At 34.6% G+C, this 24008-nt stretch overlaps 1 protein-coding gene across 1 annotated transcript in view; it reads left to right on the top strand.

Moving 5' to 3' along the window:
- Positions 1-24008, top strand: part of HCN1 (hyperpolarization activated cyclic nucleotide gated potassium channel 1) — a 386148-nt gene that overhangs the window by 317379 nt on the left and 44761 nt on the right. The window contains exons 5-6 of the mRNA XM_072824665.1: positions 3437-3583; positions 22444-22684. Coding sequence (XP_072680766.1) covers positions 3437-3583; positions 22444-22684 — 388 coding nt within the window. The remainder of the gene's footprint in view (positions 1-3436; positions 3584-22443; positions 22685-24008) is intronic.

Below are 24008 nucleotides of genomic sequence, written 5' to 3' on the forward strand. Positions count from 1 at the left end.
AATTCACTGGTTATGGTACAATACCTCTTTTCTTATAATATGCTCCTTTTGAGTACCCCGTACCCCTACATTGCCCCTTGAAACTTGGTCCTTCTTGGCTGAGTTGAGTTTTTTTGGTTCTGTCCCATCTGGCTAGTTAATCTCAGTTCCCTTAACTTGATCAATTTCCATGATTCATCTGCTTTTAAAATGTAGGTTCCACTTTTTTTTTTTTTTTAATCTATTTGACACATTCTCCCTTGGTGATCGCTTAGTCATTGACTTTGTGTATTTTTTTCTCTTCTAAGTGCCTGACCTACATATAAGCATTAGGATGTGCCCTGGACATCGTAAGCTTGACTTATTAAAACTGAAGTTCCTTTCTGTCCCCTATACTCACTCAAATTGCTTCCTTATGTCCTAAGATAACACAAAACTTGGCATTAGTGTAGGGTAGGCTTGTTAAAACACAGACTGCTAGAATTTGTAATTCAGAGTTTCTGATTCTGTAGGTCTGGGGTGAAAACTTCAAATGTGCATTTCTAACAAGCTCTCCAGTGATACTGGTGGTTTATATGCATCCTGACTGCACCTTGAAAACCATTGGCAGACAGCAATCAGCTAATATTTGTTAGATCAATAATTATTATAAATTGATTAATGTTTGAAATATATAATATAGGTTCAAAAATCAAATTCAACTGTATGTTTAAGTGAAAAATATTCATAGAACTTCAGTCTGAAAGAGCAAAGAAATTCATTTGGTGTAGTAGTTTCTTACTGTAGTCTAATAAACTAAAGTCTAAAGGGATTAAATGATTTGTATGAGGAAAAATAACTAGATTCAACCAATTCTGACTTTCCATAAAAATAACTTTATATGTAACATTTGTATTTAGCTAATTAAGGATTAGTTTTCTAATTCAAGATAGATACTGAGCAGATTTCTTGTTTCTCTAGATGAATAGGCCTTTGCACATAGCCATAGATCTCATAAAAATGAACTGAAATACTACTAACTTGTAATGCTGTCTCCCACACCCACAGAAATGCATGCAAAGGGCAGAGAAATCTAGTATCCTGGTTAATTTTAAAGATACTCACCAATCCAAGCAGTGTTTGGGCAAGCAATTTTTTGAGAAAAATAAACAGAGATTACTTGACCCCTACTGATCCTGAAACAAGTTGTGTCCTTTATTTGTCTAGAACTGTCATCAATGCAGTAAGTATTAAAACTGAGGCAGTCCTGTGCTCTTAAGCTGTTTTATTGTTTTCCCAAGTTTGAATGTTTAACAGGATTCACAAGACTTTACTCATATGAGGCTTTTGTTTAAAGGCAAAGGATACAGTGCTTTGGAGAAAGAGGATGCAGACATGCATCAAAGACCCAAGAGCCTTTCCCCAGCATGATGGGCTTCATCTTTAGGCATGTGGAACATGCAGAGTTTCTGACTTGAGCCACCAAAATCTGTGCAAGAGCCTTGGATTGGCTTCAGGAGCTCAAAAACAAAGTTCTCAGTAGCTCTTTAAATAAGTCAAAATAGTCAAACCAGATAGACTGGTTGCAAATCATTAGTGCAAATGTTAAACTTAGGGTTTAGGTCTGGGTGGAGGCTCAGACCCTAAACAATACATCTAATATCCCACTGCCCTCTTTTTTTGGCTAAGAGTAAAAATCAGATGCACAGGTGTCTCTAGAAATAAAGGTAGAGCTTTTCAACCCAGGTGCAAATCAATTTTATCCTACACAACAGTCTCTTAGAGGTCACTGAAACTTCTTACTTTCAGACCAGCTGCATGAGGGATCAAGCAGACAGTTACCCAGGTCTCTAGAAGTGGGTTACCAAGATTAGGTAGGCATATAGATTCGAGTTCTTCAGGAAGAACTAACCAATCTTTCTCAAGTACATGCTAGAAGCCACTTATACACAACGACAGTGACAGCATTGGTGCCTAAATTTAAAATCCTTAAATCATAATCAAGTTGCTTCAGAGAGAGATATATTTAGGCCTGCAGGCTTTAAATACTTGGGGGACAGTCTGGTGACCGAATAAAGGAAGTCTCATGACAAAGTTGTATTTCCTTTAAGGATACTAATCTCCAAAAGGGAATATCTTAAAAATAAGAATGTTCTGTGAAAGGAAGGTATGTACAAAAAAAAAAAAAAAAAATGAAGAAATGTCATAGGTTGCTGTTTCTGGTTAGATATATGTGCTATTGAGTACTAATTACAGCTTTGCTAATTACAGACAAGGAATTGGGGACCTCTATCTTCTAGTAAAAGCTAAGTTATCAGGAAAAGATGTGAGAAAATAAATTTCCATGTGTTCTCCAAAACACATCAAATGTGTTTTGTTTAAGAGAAGAATCTTATTCCAGTATGTTTATCCAATTCTGGTGCCTACTTTTTAATTTGTATTCAGTTTTATCATCTGTACAATGAAACTCATTTGGGGGGGCTCTAATTAATTTTTTCAAAGTATACACTCATGACCACCTGCATTTGCAGCACCAAGGAAATATTTCTCAAACTTAAATGTGTATGGGTCATCCTACGATCTTTTTTTAACATGTAGACTCTGATTTCATAGGTCTGGAGTAAAGCCTGAAACTCTTCTAATAAGTTCCCAGTTAATTTCTACGTGCCTTTTTGAATACTAGGAATTTATTTTCAAAGTGTGTATATGTGTGTGTGTCTAAATTCACAAAAGTAGATACATCAAGGGAATCAACCTCAGGAGTTAAGTCTGAAAATCTGCATTCCCAAATGCCAACCTCACCCCAAGTTTTATAAACAATCAAGTTTAAGAACTACTCGGTTAAGTGAATTTAACATCTGTTAAGTTTTAGATATAAAATTACATGGATCTAGTCTCACCCTGATACTCTCTTAAGTCCTAAATTAAAGAGTGACATATACTTTATAGGGCATCTGTGTTGCTTGAGTATAAGACTTGGAGACAGCTGCCAAGCTCTCTGTCACTAAATTCAAATTTTAATTAGGTCTGACCTTTTGCTGTAAGGTCTAAGATAAAACCTTTTTTTTCTACCCAAATTTAGGAGATTCTGTATCCAGATGAGGGGCCAAACCTCAACTTCATACTTCTTTTATAACAGAGCTAAACAAAAATATTCCAAAAAAATAACCTCACATTTTTTTTTCTTGTCCCATCACTGGCTTTTCTGGGGTGACACTCTTAATTCATTCTGAACTGCTTTCATGCCCCTCCTCATCTCAGTTCTTTACAGGAAATGTTTCCCTAAAGAAATTCCTCCCAGAGTTTGTGAGGCAGAGTAAATACATTATATCCTTGTACATTGTTTCCTTCCTCTCAAAGGATTTTTTTCTTTTCATTTGTTATTCAAATGTCACTGAATTTGGCACAACCAAGTAACGTGATGATTCCTCATACAGTCTAACAATGTTTTCTAATTCCCTTTTTCCTTTCCTCACAGTACAAACAAGTGGAACAATACATGTCATTCCATAAGTTACCAGCTGATATGCGTCAGAAGATACATGATTACTATGAACACAGATACCAAGGCAAAATCTTTGATGAAGAAAACATTCTCAATGAACTCAATGATCCTCTGAGAGAGGTAAGATTTGTAGTCCTTGATCCCCATGGTATATGGTCATGGCTTTTTTTTTTTTTTTTTTTTTTTTGTTGTTGTTGTTGTTGTGGTTGTGGCAAATCTTCAAGTCCATGTTATGACACTACACAGAATAAATGTTGATACATATTTGATACATATTTTTTGCCTTTATTCTCCCATATGTTCTCCTGTATACAGACTTATTGAAATTATTGAAAAAAAGTACTGGAAAATTGTTCTTCTAACTATGATTGTCAGAACAGTTTTATCCTCTGTATCCCTAGTTATGAGTCCTTCATGTGGCCTCAGTGTCTACATCTTCCACTCTGTCTCTCATATTTACTAAACTGTTTCTGTATCTTCTTTTTGATTTCTCCTCCCATGTTCATTTCACCTGTTTATTCCTTAGGCCCTGATTACAGACTAACCTGACTTGTTCAAGTAATTCGTTTCCTCCTATTTCCTCATTAAAACACTTCAACTTTGGTAATCACCCCTCCCTAGAATTCTTCTCTCTGCCCAGGAGAATGTTTTGATCAAACATCCTAGACAAAAAGAATTTTGGCTTGATTGTATTTCTTACAGTGCTTTTCCCTTCTTTCTTTTACTACCAACCTTCTCAAAAGATTTCTGTGTAATCATTACATTGTGGTTTGATCCCCACTTCTTTAGCAAAATCATTTCCTGGAAAGTTATCAGTGACCTGTTACTCATCAAAAAACCTTTATCTGTCAGCTCGTATTGGTACTTTTTAAGCTGTTAACAAAACACACATCCTGAATCTCTTTTTTGGGTTTCCTTGACCCTGAACCATAACTAAGCCGTTGGCTTTCATTTCTGAATTTGTTTTTTTTTTATTTATCTTTTTTCTTGCACCTTAATTCTATAAATTTTGAGCTCTAAGTTCTTGCTAATATGCTGTTTTCTTAAAATCTACATGATTTTCCCCTAACCCTATATATGTGTGTGTGTGTGTGTGTGTGTGTAGTAAGCTATATAATAGTCATTATCTTCCATTACTAAACCATTTTTCTTTTGAAGTCTCTCAGCAAATGTTTTAGTCATTCTCTCAAGTCATTTTGAATGTAAAATTGTAGTCCTTTTTTGTTTTTTTGAATCTTTTTCTGTTTTTCCTGTCCAATCACCAAATGCAATCAATTCACTGCAGCAGTACATCCCACACCTGTGCCCTTGTTTCCCTTCCCACTGCTGTTGCCCGGACCTTAGTCCTCTCACATGGACAATTGGAACTGTCTCTTTAGTTTGTCTTCCAGCCTCTGGGCTGTTTTCTCTAACTACCATTTAAAACATGGCCGCCAGATTTTTTTTTTTTTTTTTTTTTTTTTTTTTTAATACAAGCTACTCATTTCTCTACTCAGTAACTTTCACTCTTTACATACAAAGTTAAATCAGATTTAGCCTCCCGAGGCTCATATTCCAGCCCTTCTGTGCTCTGATCCTGGCTAACTTTCCAGCTCTATCCTCCCTGCTGCTCTACATGTTCCAAAGTGGCCTACAGCCAAACTGTGCAACTTGCTGTTTTGCAAAAATCAATTATAATTTCTCACCTTACATCATATGTTTTTCAGAAATGTCTGTCATCTGTTAGCAAAACCTAGTTCAAATAATATTTCTTTATTTATTACTTTTGCTTTTCTTTTCCAGGCTAGGTTTCATTTCTCTTTTCTCTGACCCCTAATGAGCAGAGTCCACAACTCTTGTGTTCCCCTTATCCATTCTGTCTATGCTATCATTAGTGTTTCTTATTTGTCTTCTCCTCTTTTGTCTTGAAAGTTTCTTAAAAGCAAAGGCTTATTTATAGTTTAACTTTTTTTGAAATTCCTAGTACATGTAGCATATATTAAATGTTGAATAAATATTTTCATTGCAACTAATGTCCTTACCATTTATAACCATTCCTAAGATTCTACATGTTTTAAAAGTTATTGGAAAAAAATTTTGAGCCTTAAACTACCAGTTAAAAGTTTGTCAATATAGGAATCAAAAATCTTCTCTACAAAATTATTTTCTTTACAAATACCTCAAATAACAATGTCATAATTCTTTTTGACTTTGGGAAACACAATTCATACTTCATTTTTGTTGTATTTTTTTAAATAAAATAATGAATAATTTTAAAAAATATCTATCAATATGCTTTGCTTTATCTCTTTGTTGGATTATAGAATTTGTTTTAAACTCAAATCCCCTAGGGTGCCTGGGTGGCTCAGTCCATTAAGCATGGAACTCTTCACCTTGGCTCAGGTCATGATCTCAGGGTTGTGAGACCGAGCCCTGTGTTGGGCTCTATGGGGGTGTGGAGCCTGCATAAGATTCTCTCTCTCTCTCTTCTTCCTCTACTCTCTCTTTTTCTAAAAAAATAAAATAATAAATAAATAAATACATTAATTAACTAATTAATTAATTAATTTAAAAAAATTCCAAATCCCCTTCATTGAAAGGCAGAGGATGAGGAGCTGGAACCAGGCTGGGTTCTCAAGGGGTTAAAGGGGTTCAAAGGCAGGATGGGAGAGACCATAACATGGAGACAAAGGTAATCCAAGAGATAGTATCAGAGATTAAGACTATCAAAAGACAGGAAGACACTATATAACTAAGGATATATTTCAAAGAAACAGGGAAATGTTATGATTCCTGCATAAAATGTCATTGAAGGAATACAGAAAGCCAGGAGAAAAGTGAGTGTAAAAGCCCTAAAATTGCATGCTTAAATGAGAAGCATTCCTCTGTGCTGAAAACGCAGTGTAGTATAAAATCAGGTTACCAAGAACATTTTTTTAATCATGTGTATTTTATTAACTACCCTTCCTCTTGCCACACATTAATTTACTCTGATCTTCAATAGAAAAAAAGTGCAGTTTTCAGTTTTACCCCTACACCTATCCACAGCCAAATGAAACCATATGTACGATTTCCTTAATTCCTACAACTCTTCAGTCACTAAATTATGACCAATGTTTTTCATCATATTTTCAAATACCAATGTTTTTCATCATATTTTCAAATACCATAATTCAGTCTCAGCATCTTGTAATTCAGCATCTGAAGTGCACTCCCAACTTGTCTCCCCACCTGTGAGTGGGGAGTTTGCTTGAACGCATACCATCACACAGCCACCATATTGATTAGTATAAAACACAAGTTTGACAATTCTACTCTCTTCCTAGAACCTGATCATGCTCTCTCATCTCCTGCAAGAAAAAGTCCAACTTACTTGACATGTCATATGAGATGCTCCATGCCCTGCCTTCATCTTTAGTTTTTTTTTCATTAATACTTCATCAACAGGGAATTGTTCATAATTTTCTGGGGAAAAGAAGAGTGCCGTTCATTGCCTCATTGCTTTTCCTCATGCTACTCCCTCTGTCTTCACGCCTCTCCGTTCAGCTTATATTCCACTTCCCGTTAAGCACTCTTAACACACAGGAACTTCTTCATAAATTTTCCCTGACCACTCTGTCTCTCACGTTGTATTTACCATTTGTCAGTTTATTGTTTATCTCTTTTAAGACTATGAGCTTCTTGAGGCTAGAGACTATGCTTTTATCTTTATATTTTTATTCACAGGTTATAGTAGGAACTCAGTAAGTATTTACTGAGTGAATGGCCTTTAACAGAATTATGAATGAAAAACAGAGTAAGAGTTGTGACTACTTAATAAAGTTAAAGATTTTGTAAGTGGAATCATTAAATGCTCAGACACTTAACACCTTAGAAGGTGAAAACAATGTTCTCTATTTGTTCCTTGCATTTCAGCCTTTGCTCGTCTGGCATCAGAATCATGCAAAAGCCTACACTTAATATTATATCAAGTTAACAAGACATTATTAGAAGGGTAACAAGTAGAATAAGAAAGAAAGAAAATACATAGCAGAGAGATAACAGGAGTCATTATTTAAATGAAGCTTGAACCTAAAAAAGCCAGATATTTTCTGAAGAAAAGTTCAATAAAAACAAGAAATATATCTTGCTCCCTATTAAATTGGAGTATTACGTACTTACTGTAGTAAAGTCATAGTGGTAGATCCCAAGAAATCTTTTTAACTTAGAAGTTAAGGCATCAACTTGGCAAAGGCATATTTTGGTCAGTGTTGTGCTGCTTGAAAGTATCTAGAAAGTATCTAGTGTATCTAGAAAGTACCTGGTGCAGAGAAGACATTGAATGACTGATACCATAAATGCCAAACAAGTGAACGTAGAATACTCAACATGCAGAAGGTGGATTATTTGATATGTATTTTGTGAGTAAAGGTAAAAATATAAGATGTGCATGGTATACACACACACACATGCCATATATAATTGCTAATCATATGTTCAATTTTGAGTCAACCACCATTTTATATTGCAACAAGACTTTTAATTTAAAATACTTCATTGTGTAGAAGACCTATTTTTATGAAAATATGTAGCCTAATTTGAGATGTTCCTGTATACTAAAGAGCAGTGATTTCTGCTAACACAGGTCTGGGTACTTAGGAATATACAGAACTGAAAGGTAAGTCAAATCTTCAGACTCTCAAAAAACATATGAAAAAGATCTATTGTTTAAAAATATAAAATGCAATGTTAAGGAATGTGAATATTACTCTAGATTCATAATAAATTAAGCCCATATTATACTTTATCCATTTATATCCCAGCTTTTTTTTTCAATGTGTCTGAATACTTTTTAATATGAAGACTCCCAAAGACGTAAAATGGCAGAAGGAATTTCACTTGCATGACCTTTGAAAGCTCTTACAAGAATCTCATACAGTCCATATGCAAATTAATTCTATTAGTAGATACTATAAAGACACTACATTGAATGCACTCTTCCATTTCTATTTCTGTGGCATAAATTAGGTTTATAGTACATACATTAATCTTTTCTTATGTTGGGGACAAATTGCTGATATGCCTTCAACAAATATCTGATTCATTCTTATTGTTCCTGTTTCTCTAAAAAAGGCACCTTCTCAAAGAGGCCTTCCTGAGAAGTTTACCTAAATTAGTTCTCTTGAACTCTTTTCTCCATTCCATAAGCCTTTTTGTTGTGTACACTGTGTTGTCTTGGATCCAAGAAGACAAGAACTTTGTCTTTCTTGATTTCCACCATAACTTCAGTCCTTAGTATATACTTAATGATTACTTATTGGATAAATAAGTACAGAGAGTTTGGATCTCACACTTCACAAATCATCTCAAGGAATCATTGATTTGAACTCAAAGAGAGCATTTTATCAATAAAACAGTGGTATTTGTGTAGATAAAAAGTGATGCCCAGAACTATGAAGTACTCTGGCCATAGAATTTTCCTAATATCACTTTCAATTATATTGTGAAAAATGTGGTTTCTCATGTGTAACAGAAGGATGCTGACACCTTTAGATTCCTCTGTGATTTTTTTTTTATTACTATAAGCCAAAATGTCCTATTTTACTTGTGGTTGTTTTTCTTTTCAGACTTTTTTTTTTTTTTAGACATTTACATTACTGATTTAGTACAATCAGGGTGAGAGAAGAGGAGATTTATTTTTTAAGATTTTATGTATTTATTTGAGAGAGAGAGCAAGTAAGAGAGACTACAAAAGGGAAGGAGAGGGAGAAGCAGGTTCTCTGAGATCACGACCTGAGCCAAAGGCAGACACTTAACTGACTGAGCCACCCAGGTGCCCCAGAAAAGGAGATATTTCAATAGAGTACCATTATAGAAGGTAAATAGATATTCTGTCCAATTTCTATAATACAGTAACATCAATGGAATAGACAATACATCTTTTATATTCCATATCAAGTCTTCCCAGACAATTCTAGAGTGGAACCAGTGTCCAGGCCTAACCCAAGTGTGGACACACAGCTTCATCTGTGACCCTGAATTGTCTACCAAATAGTGAGGTGGCTCACTATTTCAGTTTGGATAGGGAAACTAGCCTTTTGTTTCATGAGCTCTGGCCCCATTAGAATTGTCAGCATTTTGAGAAGTAATTGTAAAATCATCTTAAAAACCTGTCATTTCACTATGAACTAAAATACTTGGACCAGAACAATTATAATATTCTGAGAAAAATCTTGAAGATGGTTCTCAGAAACTTGGCACTGTAAATTAAAGCTCTTATTTTATGCTGTATGTTTTCATTATCTACAATTTTCAATCTTTATTCCTCTGTGGCTGTATCAAGTCAAAATTTTGAGTCTGCAAAACCCAAATTAATCTCTAAAAACCTTTCCATACTCCAGTTGTTATTTTCCTTGCTCTGCCTAGAAATAACTTTTCTTTCTTCTTCCATTCACTTATAGTATGCTCCTATTTTCCCATAGCTGCTCAGAAGTATCCAGTTTTATTGTTTTAAACTATTCAGTTTAAATTCATTTTATGATACTCTCAGTGCCATTAATAGTCATTTATATCCTTTCAGTTGTACAACAATGAATTAGAAGCTGCTATGGAGGGGCTTTGCAGAATCATGGTTAAGAGTGCGGCCCTGGTTCTGTCAGCCACATTTAAATCCAGTCCCAATAAATAAATAAACAAACAAACAAACAAACAAATAAATAAATAAATAAATAAATAAAAATAGATGCATAAATCCAGTCCCACAACTTACTGTATGTGTGCTTGGGACCGACCATTTAGTAACTTGTATGTATTTCATTTTCCTCATTTTTTAATGTGGATGATGGTGGTAATAACTACCATGTAGAGTTGTTATAAAGATTAAATGAGCAAAAAATATAAAAAAATAGAAATGCATTGGCACACACTAACGTGCACAGTAAAATTTAATTTTTGATATTTCTAAGATTCAATGAAGACTCTGATTAAGTCCCAGCTCTTGTGGCTCTTGCAGCTTAGTGAGAGACAAAAATTTAAATAATTAATTATAACTGCATGTAAGTGCCATGAGCGGGTCAGACAGAGAGTGTTAGGCCACACATAGGAGAGACAACAAATCCAACCTTATCATATGTCTCCTTCTTTCTGGAATATATTCAAACAATCTGCTGATAAGATCTTACTTCATTTTAACAGCCAGCTTTCTGGAGACAATGTCTTAGCATCAAAATTTGGCATTAAAATGTTAGGATCATGAGACCTATGAAAGCTTTAGCAAAAGCAGGCAGTGTATTTAAAACTAAAAATCCAATTAGAAAAACTCCGTGAACTATCCCCCTCTGCTTACTGAGAGAGAGCCTGTTGGAATGTGTACAAAGTAAAGAGGTCTATTTTTAACATGATCAGATTTATACTTATTCGATTAGAGCAAAATGGCAAACTTAACTGTCAAGGAAGAGGTTAATGCCCTTCTGAGCCTGTCTCCAAAGTTCAGAACTGATCTATTTTTAAACAATGGAGTGTGAAGAGCCATGGGCTGAAAATAGGTACAGATCATGTGTCCCAGTAGAATATAGGACGTCAGTATATTTCATTTTCACAGAACATGAATCGGGCTGAGAGTATCATACTGTCCTTCTGACCTTTAATTTGTTGAATAGACTGTTAGAGAAGAAAGCATAATTTGCATGCATATTTACTTTGGGCAATTCTGAATCATTTTTAAAATATATACTTGTTGATTTTTAAAAACCCTCTAAAATGTGTTTAGTTAAGATTACCTAAAACAGGCTAGAATCATAGAATTCTAAAGTTATACAAGGATCTTATAAGTTATCAGATATTCATGTAACAGGCACAGTAACAAAAGACTAGAAAAACTTTAACTGGCCTGGTCTTGGTCACATTGCTTAACAAAGAAATTGAGTTTTTTTCTTTCTCTATGTGTGTATTTTCCCTTGCAAAGTTAGCATCTAGAAAACAAATAGACAAACATTTATCAATTTTTTTGATGTGTGCGAAACATTGATCCAGGAATGATGGGAAGGTAAATTATAAAATATGGCTTTAGTCTCAAAGTGCTTACCATATGCTTGTGGAGAGACAAGATATAAATACATGGGAAAAAATAAGCTGTGAAAAAAAAAGTTAAAGTACATTACTAAAAATACAAGAAATGTAAAAAGTTCACGTAGAGTTAATTGCCAGAGGAAAGCTGACACACTACATACTGAAATTCTAAATGGATTGAAGACTTACATGTACAACCTGAAGTCATAAAACTCCTAGAGGAAAATACAGGAAAAAAGCTTCTTAATGTTGATCTTGGCAGTGATTTTTTTTTGGATGTGACACCTACAGCACAAGTGACAAAAGCAAACATAAAACATAAATAAGTGGGACTACATGAAACTAAAAAGCTTCTGCACAGTGAGAGACACAATCAGCAAAGTGAAAGAACCTATGGAATGGGAGGAAATATTGCAGACCACACATCCGATAAGAGGTTAATATCCAAAAGATATAAGGGATTCAACTCAATAGCAAGAAAATAAGTAGTCCAATTAAAAAATAGGCAAAGTATGTGGAGAGACTTTTTTTTTTTTTCCAAAGAAGATATTCAAATGCCCAACAGCTATGTGGAAGGGTGCTCAACATCATTAATCATCAGGGAAATGCAAATTAAAGCCACAATGAGATCTCACTTCCCATCTGTTAGAATAGCTGTTAGTAAAAAGACCAGCAAGTGCTGGTCAGGATGTGGAAGGGATATCAAGGAAGAGGAGTGGAGAAAATAAATGTGTTATTATAATGAGGGAGAGCCAGACCAACTGGGCCTTTTCCTTGATTTTTTCAAACATCGTTCATTACTTCCCTCCCGACCACCCACCAAGCTTTCCCTAGTGGCATTGTTTGTTTCTAGGACTTCAAAAATTAGTTCCATGCAACTTTTATATAATTCCACTTATATGAGGTTCCTGAAATAGACAAATTCATAGCAACAGAAATTAAACAGAAGTCACTGGGGAATGAGAGGAGAGGGAAGGGAGGATTATTGTTTAATGGTTTCCAGAGTTTTGTTGAGAATGATGGAAGAGTTAGATGTGGTGGTGGTCAAACAGCATTGTGAACATACGTGTGGACTGCACACTTAGGAATGGTTGATACTATAAAATTGTTAATTGAAAATTAAAAATAATAAAATAAAATAAATAAAATTAATTAAATTAATTAAAATAAAATAAAATAAAAATAAAATTGAAAATTGAAAATTTTCAAAATTAATCTTATAAAATAGCACCCAATCTTGTATCCCTGGTTTGGATCTTTAGAGCCACTTCCACCTGCCAGAACTCAGAGCTGTTGAAGGGTCTGGGTTGTGTCCCATGTCACTTCAGAGTGACCCTCACTGGATCATGAATATATCTTGCTGCTGCCACTCCCTCACTTTGGGAGCCAGGGTTCCCCTGTGTCTTGGCAGATAATTAGAAGGGGGCAGCTTCCTTCTTCCTGCCACACTTTACCAGCCTAACTTGTTCTATTTGTTTGCTAGGGCTGCCCTAACAAAATACAACAGACTGTGTAGCTCAAACAACAGAGATGTATTTTTTCACTCTTCTGCAAGCTACAAGTTTGAGATAAGGTGTCAGCAGATTTGGAGTCTTCTGAGACCTCTCTTTTCGGCTTACAAGAAAGAGTAAGCCTTCCTCCAATGACCTCTCATGTTTTGTTTTGTTTTGTTTTGTTTTGTTTTGTTTTGTTTTGTTTTCTGTGCTAACGTATCTCCAGTATCTGTTTCCTCTCCTCATAAGGACACCAGGAAGGCTGGATTGAAGCCCACCCTAATGAATTCATTTTAACTTGATTTCTTCTGTAAAGACCCTCTTTCCAAATAGGGTCACATTCCGAGGTACTGGGAATTAGGATTTCAGCATATGCATTATGTTAAGCCCATAACACTTGCCAACACATGCAGTGCTCCCTGCAAGTTTAACTAATGTTAACATATAAATGAATATTTAATGCATTTTAGGATGCCTGCCTGGTTTTAGAGCCTGGCCTGATTTCCTCATGTCCTTTGTACATGTTCATATACTATTATACACGGATTATTTCTATCACTGTTAATGATAAAATCACTGTTAACAATAAAAATGAATTTATGTGGATTGTATTTTAAATTCTCAAACATAGGGTCTTATCATATTCTCCAAACACCTCTCAGGATTGTCTTCTATTTCACACTACTATCTGCTGGTTCTGTTTTAATAATATTTTTTAGTTCAGCATATTTCTGGACATCTGTCTGCTTTTTTTGCTGTTCACATCAGTCTGTGTTTACCAAGTCAGATAGGCTTATGATGCAAATTATTCTTACATCGTGCTTATAGCTTGCAGGCCACTGGAGCTGCATTCTATTGGAGTTTATACAAATTTTTACAGGGCTTCAGCCTAGAATACCACACAGCAGGGCTGAGATACAAAGTCTCCAGTGAACACGTATGTTGTTAATATACACAACTCCTTGATTTAGTTTGTTTGGTCTGTTTCTACCTCTTTTTCTTTGCTTCATAATCATAATCAGATTTAAATGAAAGTTAAGAGAATTTTCTGTCACTTGCTATCATTCTGCCTGGTATCTAATGGAGCAATATGTCTCCATGTACTAGGAAGGCAAATCAATGGGACGATGCTAAGACTAAATTAATTTCAAACTTCATTTGCATTCATATTGTAAGGCTTAAATGTGATTTAATGCCTCAAAACCAAATTAGATGCATATGAGAACTGAAACAACAGACATCAAAATGTTTGAATTTGTCCATCCAAAAATATGTCTTGTTCTGATCTACCCTTCACAAGCAGTCAGATTTCATTTAAGCCACTTCATCATAATTGGCCATTTGTATATGCAGAGATCTTAGGATAATTACCTTTAACATAATCTGAAGGGACTATTAATCTAGCAACTAATGATAGAGCTGGATTTCAAAACAAGTAAACAAAAAAATGTCAGTATTAAAGAGGCCATTGCAGACTACTTCTCTGTACCTCTTTTGGACTTTTCTTAATATAACTATGACTAATACAATATGAAATATCCTGTGGCCATTTAAAAAAAATAGCAATGAAGACCATGTCTCAAAATGGGAAATGTTTTATATTATAAAAATGAGGAAAAAGAGAAACAAATACTGAATGCATATTATGATTAAAAGTATATTAAGGTGCATAAAAATTGTCTTAAGGGAACACATAAACATATTAAAAGACTTATTAAGGTGATGAGAATACAGAGATTTCTTTCTTTTATATATTTTGAGATGTGTGTATATTCATTTCTTTCTGAGATTTTTTCAAATGCACCTCTTTGCTAATACAAAAATACTTGATTAATTTCTTCTTTAATGAAACGGAAAACTACAGTACACTAAAATTGAGGCATTCTATATTAATTCAGCAATCCTCCATTTTCTATTTCTAAACCCTTTAACTTTCCCAAAATACATGTTAAAGGCAAATATTCCTTAGCTTTGTAGTTTATTACATAGTTTTTGATATTCAAATTAGTTAGGAGTTGCAATTAAAGGTTTCTTTTAAGAAATAAGACAGGGCAGCCCTGGTGGCTCAGCGGTTTAGCGCCACCTTCAGTCCAGGGCATGATCCTGGAGACCCGGGATCAAGTCCTACCTCAGACTCCCTGCATGAAGCCTGCCTGTGTCTACCTCTCCCTCTCTCTCTCTCTCTCTCTCTGTGTCTCCATAAATAAATAAATCTTAAAAAAATAATAAATTGTAAAAAATAAGACAGATTATCTCAACTAGAGAAATACATTATCTTTCTTTTCTTTTTTTTTTTTTTTTAGAAATAGATTATCTTAAATATTCCCTAATAAGACATAGAAATCAAGGGAAATGCTTTCAGTTTAAGAAATTGAAGTGTACATAACTTGTTAGTCAATGTTTGGATAAATATTAAGGACATTTTTAAACATTAAGGTATGCCTGTATGGGACGGTTTTCTTACACATGCTGTCAATCATCTTGCAATTTAGAAGGCAAACCATCAGATCAATATAAGCCAGTTGGAGATGCTGAGGAAAATTGGTTTTAAATTGCCTCATGTGTTTCCTTCTTAAAAAAAAAAATGGAATGTGTATGTACAGTTCACCCTCCAAATTTATTATATCAATAGAGCAGCTTTATTGTAAGAATCCTTTATGTTATTCCTTGACTTTAACCAAAAAGGGAATTTCATTGACTCTGCCCTAAGAATATCTCATCACTTTCTTCTTTGGAATCTCTACACTCACCTTAACTTTGATTTTTAATAAATAATCCCCAACTCAACTTTTTTTTTTTAACCTGACTCAATATTCTTTTACTAAATTAAGCACTTGTTTAAAGCATTTGCTTCTTTGAAAGTATAGGCTATATATGGTCTGCACAATTCATTTGATCTTAACCAATATTGTTTTTTAGTATACCTTTAAGTTATAGTGGTAAAAAACAGGTAATGTTGAGTGAGTTTCATTAAATGCTTTACGTGTGCTAATTATCATAATCTATGATAGAATTTCTAGTGTTATCTCCATTTTACAGATGAGAAGATTAAGATTAGAAGAATCTGAGTCACTTTTGTATGGGCACAGAGCCATTTAGTTTTGGAATCAGGGATTGAACATGTGTGTGCACACACACAGAGAAAGAGAGAGGAGGCTAACCTATATTTATTTTACTACTTAGAACCATTTTATACTGAATACATATACATCTTCTTCCCTCAACTAGATGTAAACTTTTAGATATTTATTTTAGGAAGCATGGTTTCCAAACCTGACTGCTTATAACTTTGAGTGTGTTATTAAAAGTAGAGATTTTGAGCCATAACCCTTGGAGATGTAGCTCCAGATTCTTTAAATCAGAATTTGAGCCTGGTATTTTAGTAAAAAATACCATAAATATGTCCACAAGATTATCATCTTCCTACGAAGAGTAACAGGGTAGAGAACATCATCTTTGGCAGGTCATTGAAGACTTTTTTTTTTTTTTAATTGATGCTGTCTACATGAAATCCATGATGAGGGCAAGGATCCATGGAATAATCCTGAATAGTTTCTTTTATTTTCCAAGAAATAAAGGCATTGATTTAGATTTTTAAAAATAATTGCTGTAAAATAAAAACAGCCAAGTTCATAGCCATCAGTTTACTACCCCCCAATTAACAAATATTCATGTTGAACTTTCAAAATGTGTAAATTTCAAAAGAACAAATTTATGATTACACCAAAATCTTTAGGGTTTGTGGTAATTCCAGATATGTGCAAAAGCAAGATGGATTCTTAGAATCCACCCAAAACCTAAGTTAGAGAGCTGGGTTGCCCAGAAAGCCATGGCTATTCCTCTTGCAAGCATGTGCTCTTTGGCAGATTATTCAGTATCTTCTTTAAAATGAGGTAGTAATACTTAAAGTGTAGGATAATATTCTTTTATTTTTATTATGTTCGTTCTTAAAATTATCCCTGCCTTAAAAAAAAAGAAAAAGACAAAACTCTAACACATTCACTTACTCTAATTCTCACTAGTCCAGGCTACTGAACTTGAGAGGGGCAGGGATGGGCAACATCACCAGCACTCTTTTACAGGATGTTCTAGGTGATAAAGTATCAACTGATATATATTTGACTATATTTATTTCCTTATGTTTGAAGTTAATATAGAAGTCGAAAGGCTGGATGCCATTGGACATCTAACATAAGTTCTTAGAAGGAAGGTCTTGTGTGTTCTGCAAAGTCTAAAAATATAGTGTGTGTTGGGTGTAGGAATTTAGCAATGTAACAGCAGCTCTGTTTTGTTAAGATACTCTATGATTCATTATTATAATGATGGTAATTATATTTATAGCTACATGCCTAAAACATTTTAGAACTATCTTGTGTAGAATAAAATAACGCAGAATAGAGGAGAACTAAATGTTTCACAAAATGGAACTTTCCACAGTGATACTTAAATTATCAGTAAAGAATTTCAGTGCTTCAGGTTGCCTTAAAATATTACTATTTTTAAAATAATAATAAAAAATATTGCTTAAGCTTTCCCAGGGTCTCAGAGTTTGCATGATTCCTAAGTACTGATTTATGTGTAAAATAAATCCTTTGTGGGTTGCCTGGGTGGCTCAGTTGGTTAGATGTCTGCCTTTGGCTAGATCATGATCTCAGGGTCCTGAGATCGAGCCCCATTGGGCTCTGTGCTCAGCAAGGCGTCTGCTTGTCCCTCTGCTCCTACCAGCTCGTCTCTCTCTCTCTCTCTCTCTCTCTCTCTCTCTCTCAAATAAATAATCTTTAAAAAATTAATAAAAAATCCTTTGTGCAGCCAGGGGCATCTGGGTGACTCAGACAGTTGAGCATCTGCCTTCAGTTCAGGTCATGATCCCAGAATCCTGGGATTGAGTCCTGAATTGGGCTCCCAGCTCATCAGGAGTCTAATTTCCCTCTCCCTCTGCCTGCTGCTCCCCCTGCTTCTTGTGCTCGCTCTAGATCTCTCTGTCCAAAAAATAAAATCTTTTAAAAAATCCTTTGTGAAGTACGCTCTCTCTCTCTCTCTCTATATATATATATAATATACATTTAAACCATATTTAAATTATATTTAAACCATATTTAAATATATATACATATATATATGTATGTATATATATATATTTAAACCAAACTCTGTATATATAAAGTTAAACAAAAAAATAAATAAATAAATAAAAGATAACCCTGAGAGTGAAAAGGCAGGTCACAGATGGGGAGAAGATGTTTAGAATATATATCCCAACAAAGAACTCACGTCAAGACTATAAAAAGGACTCCAACAACACAAAAAAAAAAAAAAAAAAAATGGGGAAACCTTGACAGGGCATCTCACCAAACAGGATATTCATCTGATCAGTCATCCTATAAAGATGTGCCTAACAACAGTAATCACTGGGAAAAAGTAAGATAAAATTACAATGAGAAAGATTTTGTAGACAATAATATATGTCTGCATACCTACTAATGGCTAAAATTAAAGAGTGATAACATCAAATTTTACTATGGATGTAGGATAACTGGAACTTATATATTGTTTGTATGTGAAAAAAATAATACAATCATTTTAGAAAACTTTTGGTACTATCTACTAAAATTAAATATAGCTTACTTTATCATCCAGCAGTTCCAATATAAGGTAAATAAATATTCAAGAGAAATCAGTGATGGTGATCCACTGTGGAAAACAGTACAGAGGCCCCTCAAAAAGTTAAAAACAGAACTGCCTTACCATCCAGCAGTTGCTCTACTGGGTATTTACCCAAAGAATGCAAAAACACAAATTCAAAGGGATACATGCATCCTAGGTTTATAGCAGCATTATTTGCAATAGCCAGAGTATAGAAGAAGCCCAACTATTGACAAATGAATAGATAAAGAGGATATGGTGTGCATTTGAAAAATTCACTTAAGATTAGTGCACTTTATTCTGTATGACACTTGAAAAAATGACCTCTAGTCTGTGACTAAACAATGAACATAAATAATTCTGCTATATGTTAGGAAAACAAAATGAAGGACCACTGAAAAGGAAAGACTTTCATATCTGAAATAAAATTACACGTCAAAGTAAGATCAAATGCAGGGTTCTTTATAGTTGTTTGTTGCGTGCATTAATTATGCTTTTATTTAATAGATAAAAGTTTATTTGGAATTTAAACAGATTTGTCTATTTTCCCCTACTTCTTAATTTACTCAATTGTTTAATTATATTATGTAAATATGATCTCATGATTACTTAGTTTATACTCTGGAATCAATCTAATACTACATTGTTTACCTTGTTTTGCCAATTGTTAAAGCTTTAGTTATTGGTAGCTCTTTCATTTGACCCTCTTTGAAATACACTCATCATTACGGGATTTTTTTTTTTTTGATGTTTGTGTTTGTTTGTTAGCATTTCTATACTTTCTGTTACTACGGGATGCTCCAGGAAGAAGTAATTTCATTTTTTTAAGTGTTGGCAGTAAGCTTGGTAATTTGGAGTACCTTATTAAGGTCAGGGCCATGTCTGATACCCTTAGAAATGGAGCATTCCTCAATTTAATGGATATGGTCACTACTCCTAATTCAGGCCAGACATATTGCTAAAATAGCACATTGTAACAACTGCCATAAAAAATCGGGATGGAAATTAGAGATATTAATAACTGTGTGTCTTACTTAAGTCAATGTGCTATAAGGAACTGTGATTGATGGAGGCGGAGCTTTAAAAGTCTTGTTTTACATATGGAGAGATATTAATAACTTAATTAAATATGTTCTTTACGAAAATGTGCTATAAAGAAATGTGATTGATGGAGAAGAGCTTTTAAAAGTTTTGCTTCATTTCTAGACTCACATGATTGTTTCTATTAAGCTTAAAGCAAGCCAATTTTGCGGGCAGAGAGGACTTTTAAATGCAAATAACTTTCTGTCTAATTACATTTTTTCTTATCAAATGCTTTTTATAGTTCAATCTGATAGTTGTCACATTGGGGGTAAAAGTTCCACAGAGAGGGAGAGAAAATTTAATGGATTCCTTTAAGCCATAACGATAATATGAAATTATCCCCATGGTGTTATAATCAAGACAGTTACAATAGGTGTACCTGAATATGCAATGTGTAATAGAAGAAGAGCTATTCATATAAATAAAGAACAGTTAAATTGTTTATAAAATATATTTCCAATTATTTTCTAAAATAAATGGTGAGAGATACACAGATAAAAGAATTCCCTATTGTATTATTTTTGTTTGAAAATTCTTATTTTCTCTGTAACCTGACTTACGTTCATTTTCCTCCACAGTATTCAATGTCATTTTACATGTGAAATCATTAACTCTCAAATAATCAATCTGGTCCTTTTAATGACCTCTGTGTGTCTTCTTTCAACTCATAAGGTTACCTTGAGTACCTTGAGTGGTTCACCATTTATCTTCATGAAGTTTTTGTATCAAAGTATTTTGAATGATAAAAAACATATTTTTATACATATTACATACATATTTTTGAGACTTGTTTCTCAAGCTGTTTGCTTGAGAGAGCTTTCTAAGAGTTTTAAGTAAATATCTCCCAATGGGAACAAAATTAGTCTTTGTAGGCACTCTTTTCCACAACTGAAGCTCCATCTCCCTTCTTTCATTCCCCCCCTTTTTCCCTGTTTTTTTTTCCCTTCCCTCCTTCCTTCCATCTTCCATACCTGCATGCATTTTACTGAGCACTTACTATGAGCTGAAACTTACTATAGTCCCAACTCCCACCACGGCTCTTCAGCACCAGTTAAAATTAACCACAAGTTGTCCTCAGTACAGCCACCCATGGAGTCAGGTGAGCATTATTTGGGATTGGGTGATGCTACAGTAGATACCACATGTAACATCTTTCTCTTGTTTTTTTACTGTGTTCACTTTTTGCTTATTATAGCTGATTTTTAGATATTTTACCATCCTCCATGTAGCCCCACCACTAGAGACTCTTCTTTGCTCTGCACAACTGACAAGATAATACTGTTAAAGATGAAATACTTTCTTTTCAATGTTGTACCCCAAATTTTGTCCTCCCTATATCAGCTAGAATTTCCCTACATATTCCGGGATAAGGTCAGGTCATTCATTTCATGAAGCAAGATTGAAACTTTTTTTTTTTCCCCTCAGTCTTAGAATCCTTTAGTTTGTATAACATATTTTCTCAAAGCAAGAATTCAGGTCTCAGCCTTTGTTAATACCTTCAATTTTTTTTTTTCTTCTCACCTCTTAGGAGGGTTTACTTCAGTATCTATGTCTATTAAAAGAGATCACAAATTCAGGGTTCACCCTTTTCCTTTGGGGCTCATTGGAAAAGAGATTTTTGAGAAATGGCATTGTGGTAAAATTTAATTCCTACTATTTATCTCTTAACACATCTAACTTGCAAGATAAAAAATGGTTGGTCCCAGGGGCTCCTGGGTGGCTCAGTCGGTTAAGCATCTGCCTTCAGCTCAGACCATGATCTCAGGGTGCTGGGATCGAGCCTCACATTGGGCTCCCTGCTCAACCAGGAATCTGTTTCCCCATCTACCTCTCCTCCTGCCTGTGCACTCTCTCTCTCTTTCTCTCTCTTTCCAATAAATAAAATCTTAAAAAAAAAAAAAAAAACTTTGGTCCCATATCTCTATTTTGGCCCAAAGAGATACTACTATGTCTAATCTGGACCAGATCTACAGAATGAAATCAAATGTGTAACTATAGTTTAGAACTGGCCTGGTTCCAGACATAAAACAAACAAACAATTCAGGAAAAAGAAAATATGGCCCCTCCACTCTAAGACTTCCAGTGGAAACCCAAGAGGCTTTAGAAACAGTGATCGTCTGATCTAACTCAGAAACAGATTGAATTTATAATTATAAAGTATAGTTAGATTGGAGTCTTCTTTGTATAACCTTTCTCTGCACACCCACATCGTCCTTACTTTAATGTAAATAACATGAAGAAAAAAACATCAAAATGCTGTTGTCTGGCAGCTGGGCCTTTGTTTCAGAATTCTGGTCAGTAGGTGCAAGCTAGACTGTTCAACACAATGGAGCACAGAAGCAGTAATATTATAGCTAATAGGAGGTAGTGTGGCTTCTTTTCTTCATACAAGATAAAAGGGAAACCAAAACTCTTCCACATTTAAGTTCTAATTTTATACATAGTAAATGAATTGGAAATTATAAGAGGTATGGCGTATGTATTTAATTCACATTTACTGAGTGTTTAATATATGCCTATACTGCACTAGATGCTGGGAATACAGAATTTCTACACATAAATAAAACATAATTTCTTGCTTTTAAGAGATATGCAGATTATTAGAATTTATGTGTCTTTGGTTCTAAACTAAAATCGCAATATTATGTTATATGTAGATTTTAACTTAAGCATGTGGTTTTCTTCCTGATATGATTAATATTTCTCTTCATATTTGTTTGCCCTTGCCATCTTTAGGAGATAGTCAACTTCAACTGTCGGAAGCTAGTGGCTACAATGCCACTGTTTGCTAATGCGGATCCCAATTTTGTGACTGCCATGCTGAGCAAGTTGAGATTTGAGGTGTTTCAACCTGGAGATTATATCATACGAGAAGGAGCTGTGGGTAAAAAAATGTATTTCATTCAACATGGTGTTGCTGGTGTCATCACAAAATCCAGTAAGGAAATGAAGCTGACAGATGGCTCTTACTTTGGAGGTTAGTGAAAAAGAAAATGCAATGGGGCTGAATGTTGCTTTGCTTATGTATCTTTATCAGAATTTTGGAGATATCAGAATGTTGATTTGTGGCTTTTGACTATGAACTTGTATTTGAATTCTGATAAAAAGTGTCTATAATGGTATGTTTTCACATATCAGTGGTGTCACATGTTCAGTACATGTACCTTTGCTGCTGTATTAGTTGGAGTATTTTTTTACCTTCCCAAACTGGAACTTATGAACACTGGCTTAAACCAGATGAAAAGTATATTTTTGTCTCATGCAGAAATTCCAGGAGGGTCAGATGCCTCTCCCCAAGACAGCTTTCAGAGACCCAGATATCATCTATTTTGTTGGTCTGCCATCCATCTGAGTGCTTTTCTCTCTTATACCAGAGGAACTAGTTCTTATCCATCATGTTAGATATGACTCACAGGTGACAGAGAAGGGGACAGAGGAAGTGAAGAGTGAGCAACTTCTCTTTAGAGGTATACCTAGAATTGTCAATGTTGTGCTTATTCATATCTGATTGGCCAGAATTTAATTACCAGAGTACCTTTACATATAAGAAAGGCTGAGGAATGGAGCCTCTGGTTGAGTGGTGTATAAGTCAGGGCTCTCCAGAAAAACAGAACCAATAGGATAATATATATACAAAAGGAAATGAATTGACTTAAGCAAATATGGAGGCTGTTGAGTCTTGTGATCTGCCATTTACAAGCTGGAGACCCAGGAAAGCTGGTGGGAGAATTTAGTTTGGCTTCCCAAGCTGGGAACCAGAGGAGTCAAAGGTGTGCATCCAGTCTGAAGGCAGAAGATGAGATGAGATGTTAATGCAAGCAGTGAGAAAAAGAGAGTCAAACTCCCCACCCACCCCCACCTCCTACTTTTGTTCTATTTACACCTCTAGTGATTTGGATGATGCCCACTCACATGGGGGAGGGCGATTTACTTTACTGAATCTACTGATCCAAATGTTTATCTTATCTGGAAATACCCTCACAAACACATCCAACAATTATGTTCAACCTGGTCACCCCATGGCCAATCAAGTTCATTATCGTTGATGTGATATGAACCTGCCTTTCCTTTCCCTTAAGGCATTAGAGATTTTGTGTTCCTTGGGTGGGTTTTGTACACTGTAAAATTACTAAAATATTTTCTATCTCTACCTCTATCTTATTTAGTTTTGCATTTTATTACTATTTTATTACAGTCTACTGATTATTATCCATACTTTGATTACATTTTGAATACTATGTTGTAGTATTAATCTACCGAGCATATATTTGTGAGTATAGTGTGAGGCAAGATTCTGTATT

The sequence above is a fragment of the Canis lupus genome, chromosome 4, assembly GCF_048164855.1.
Source record: "Canis lupus baileyi chromosome 4, mCanLup2.hap1, whole genome shotgun sequence".
Lineage (NCBI taxonomy): Eukaryota > Metazoa > Chordata > Mammalia > Carnivora > Canidae > Canis > Canis lupus.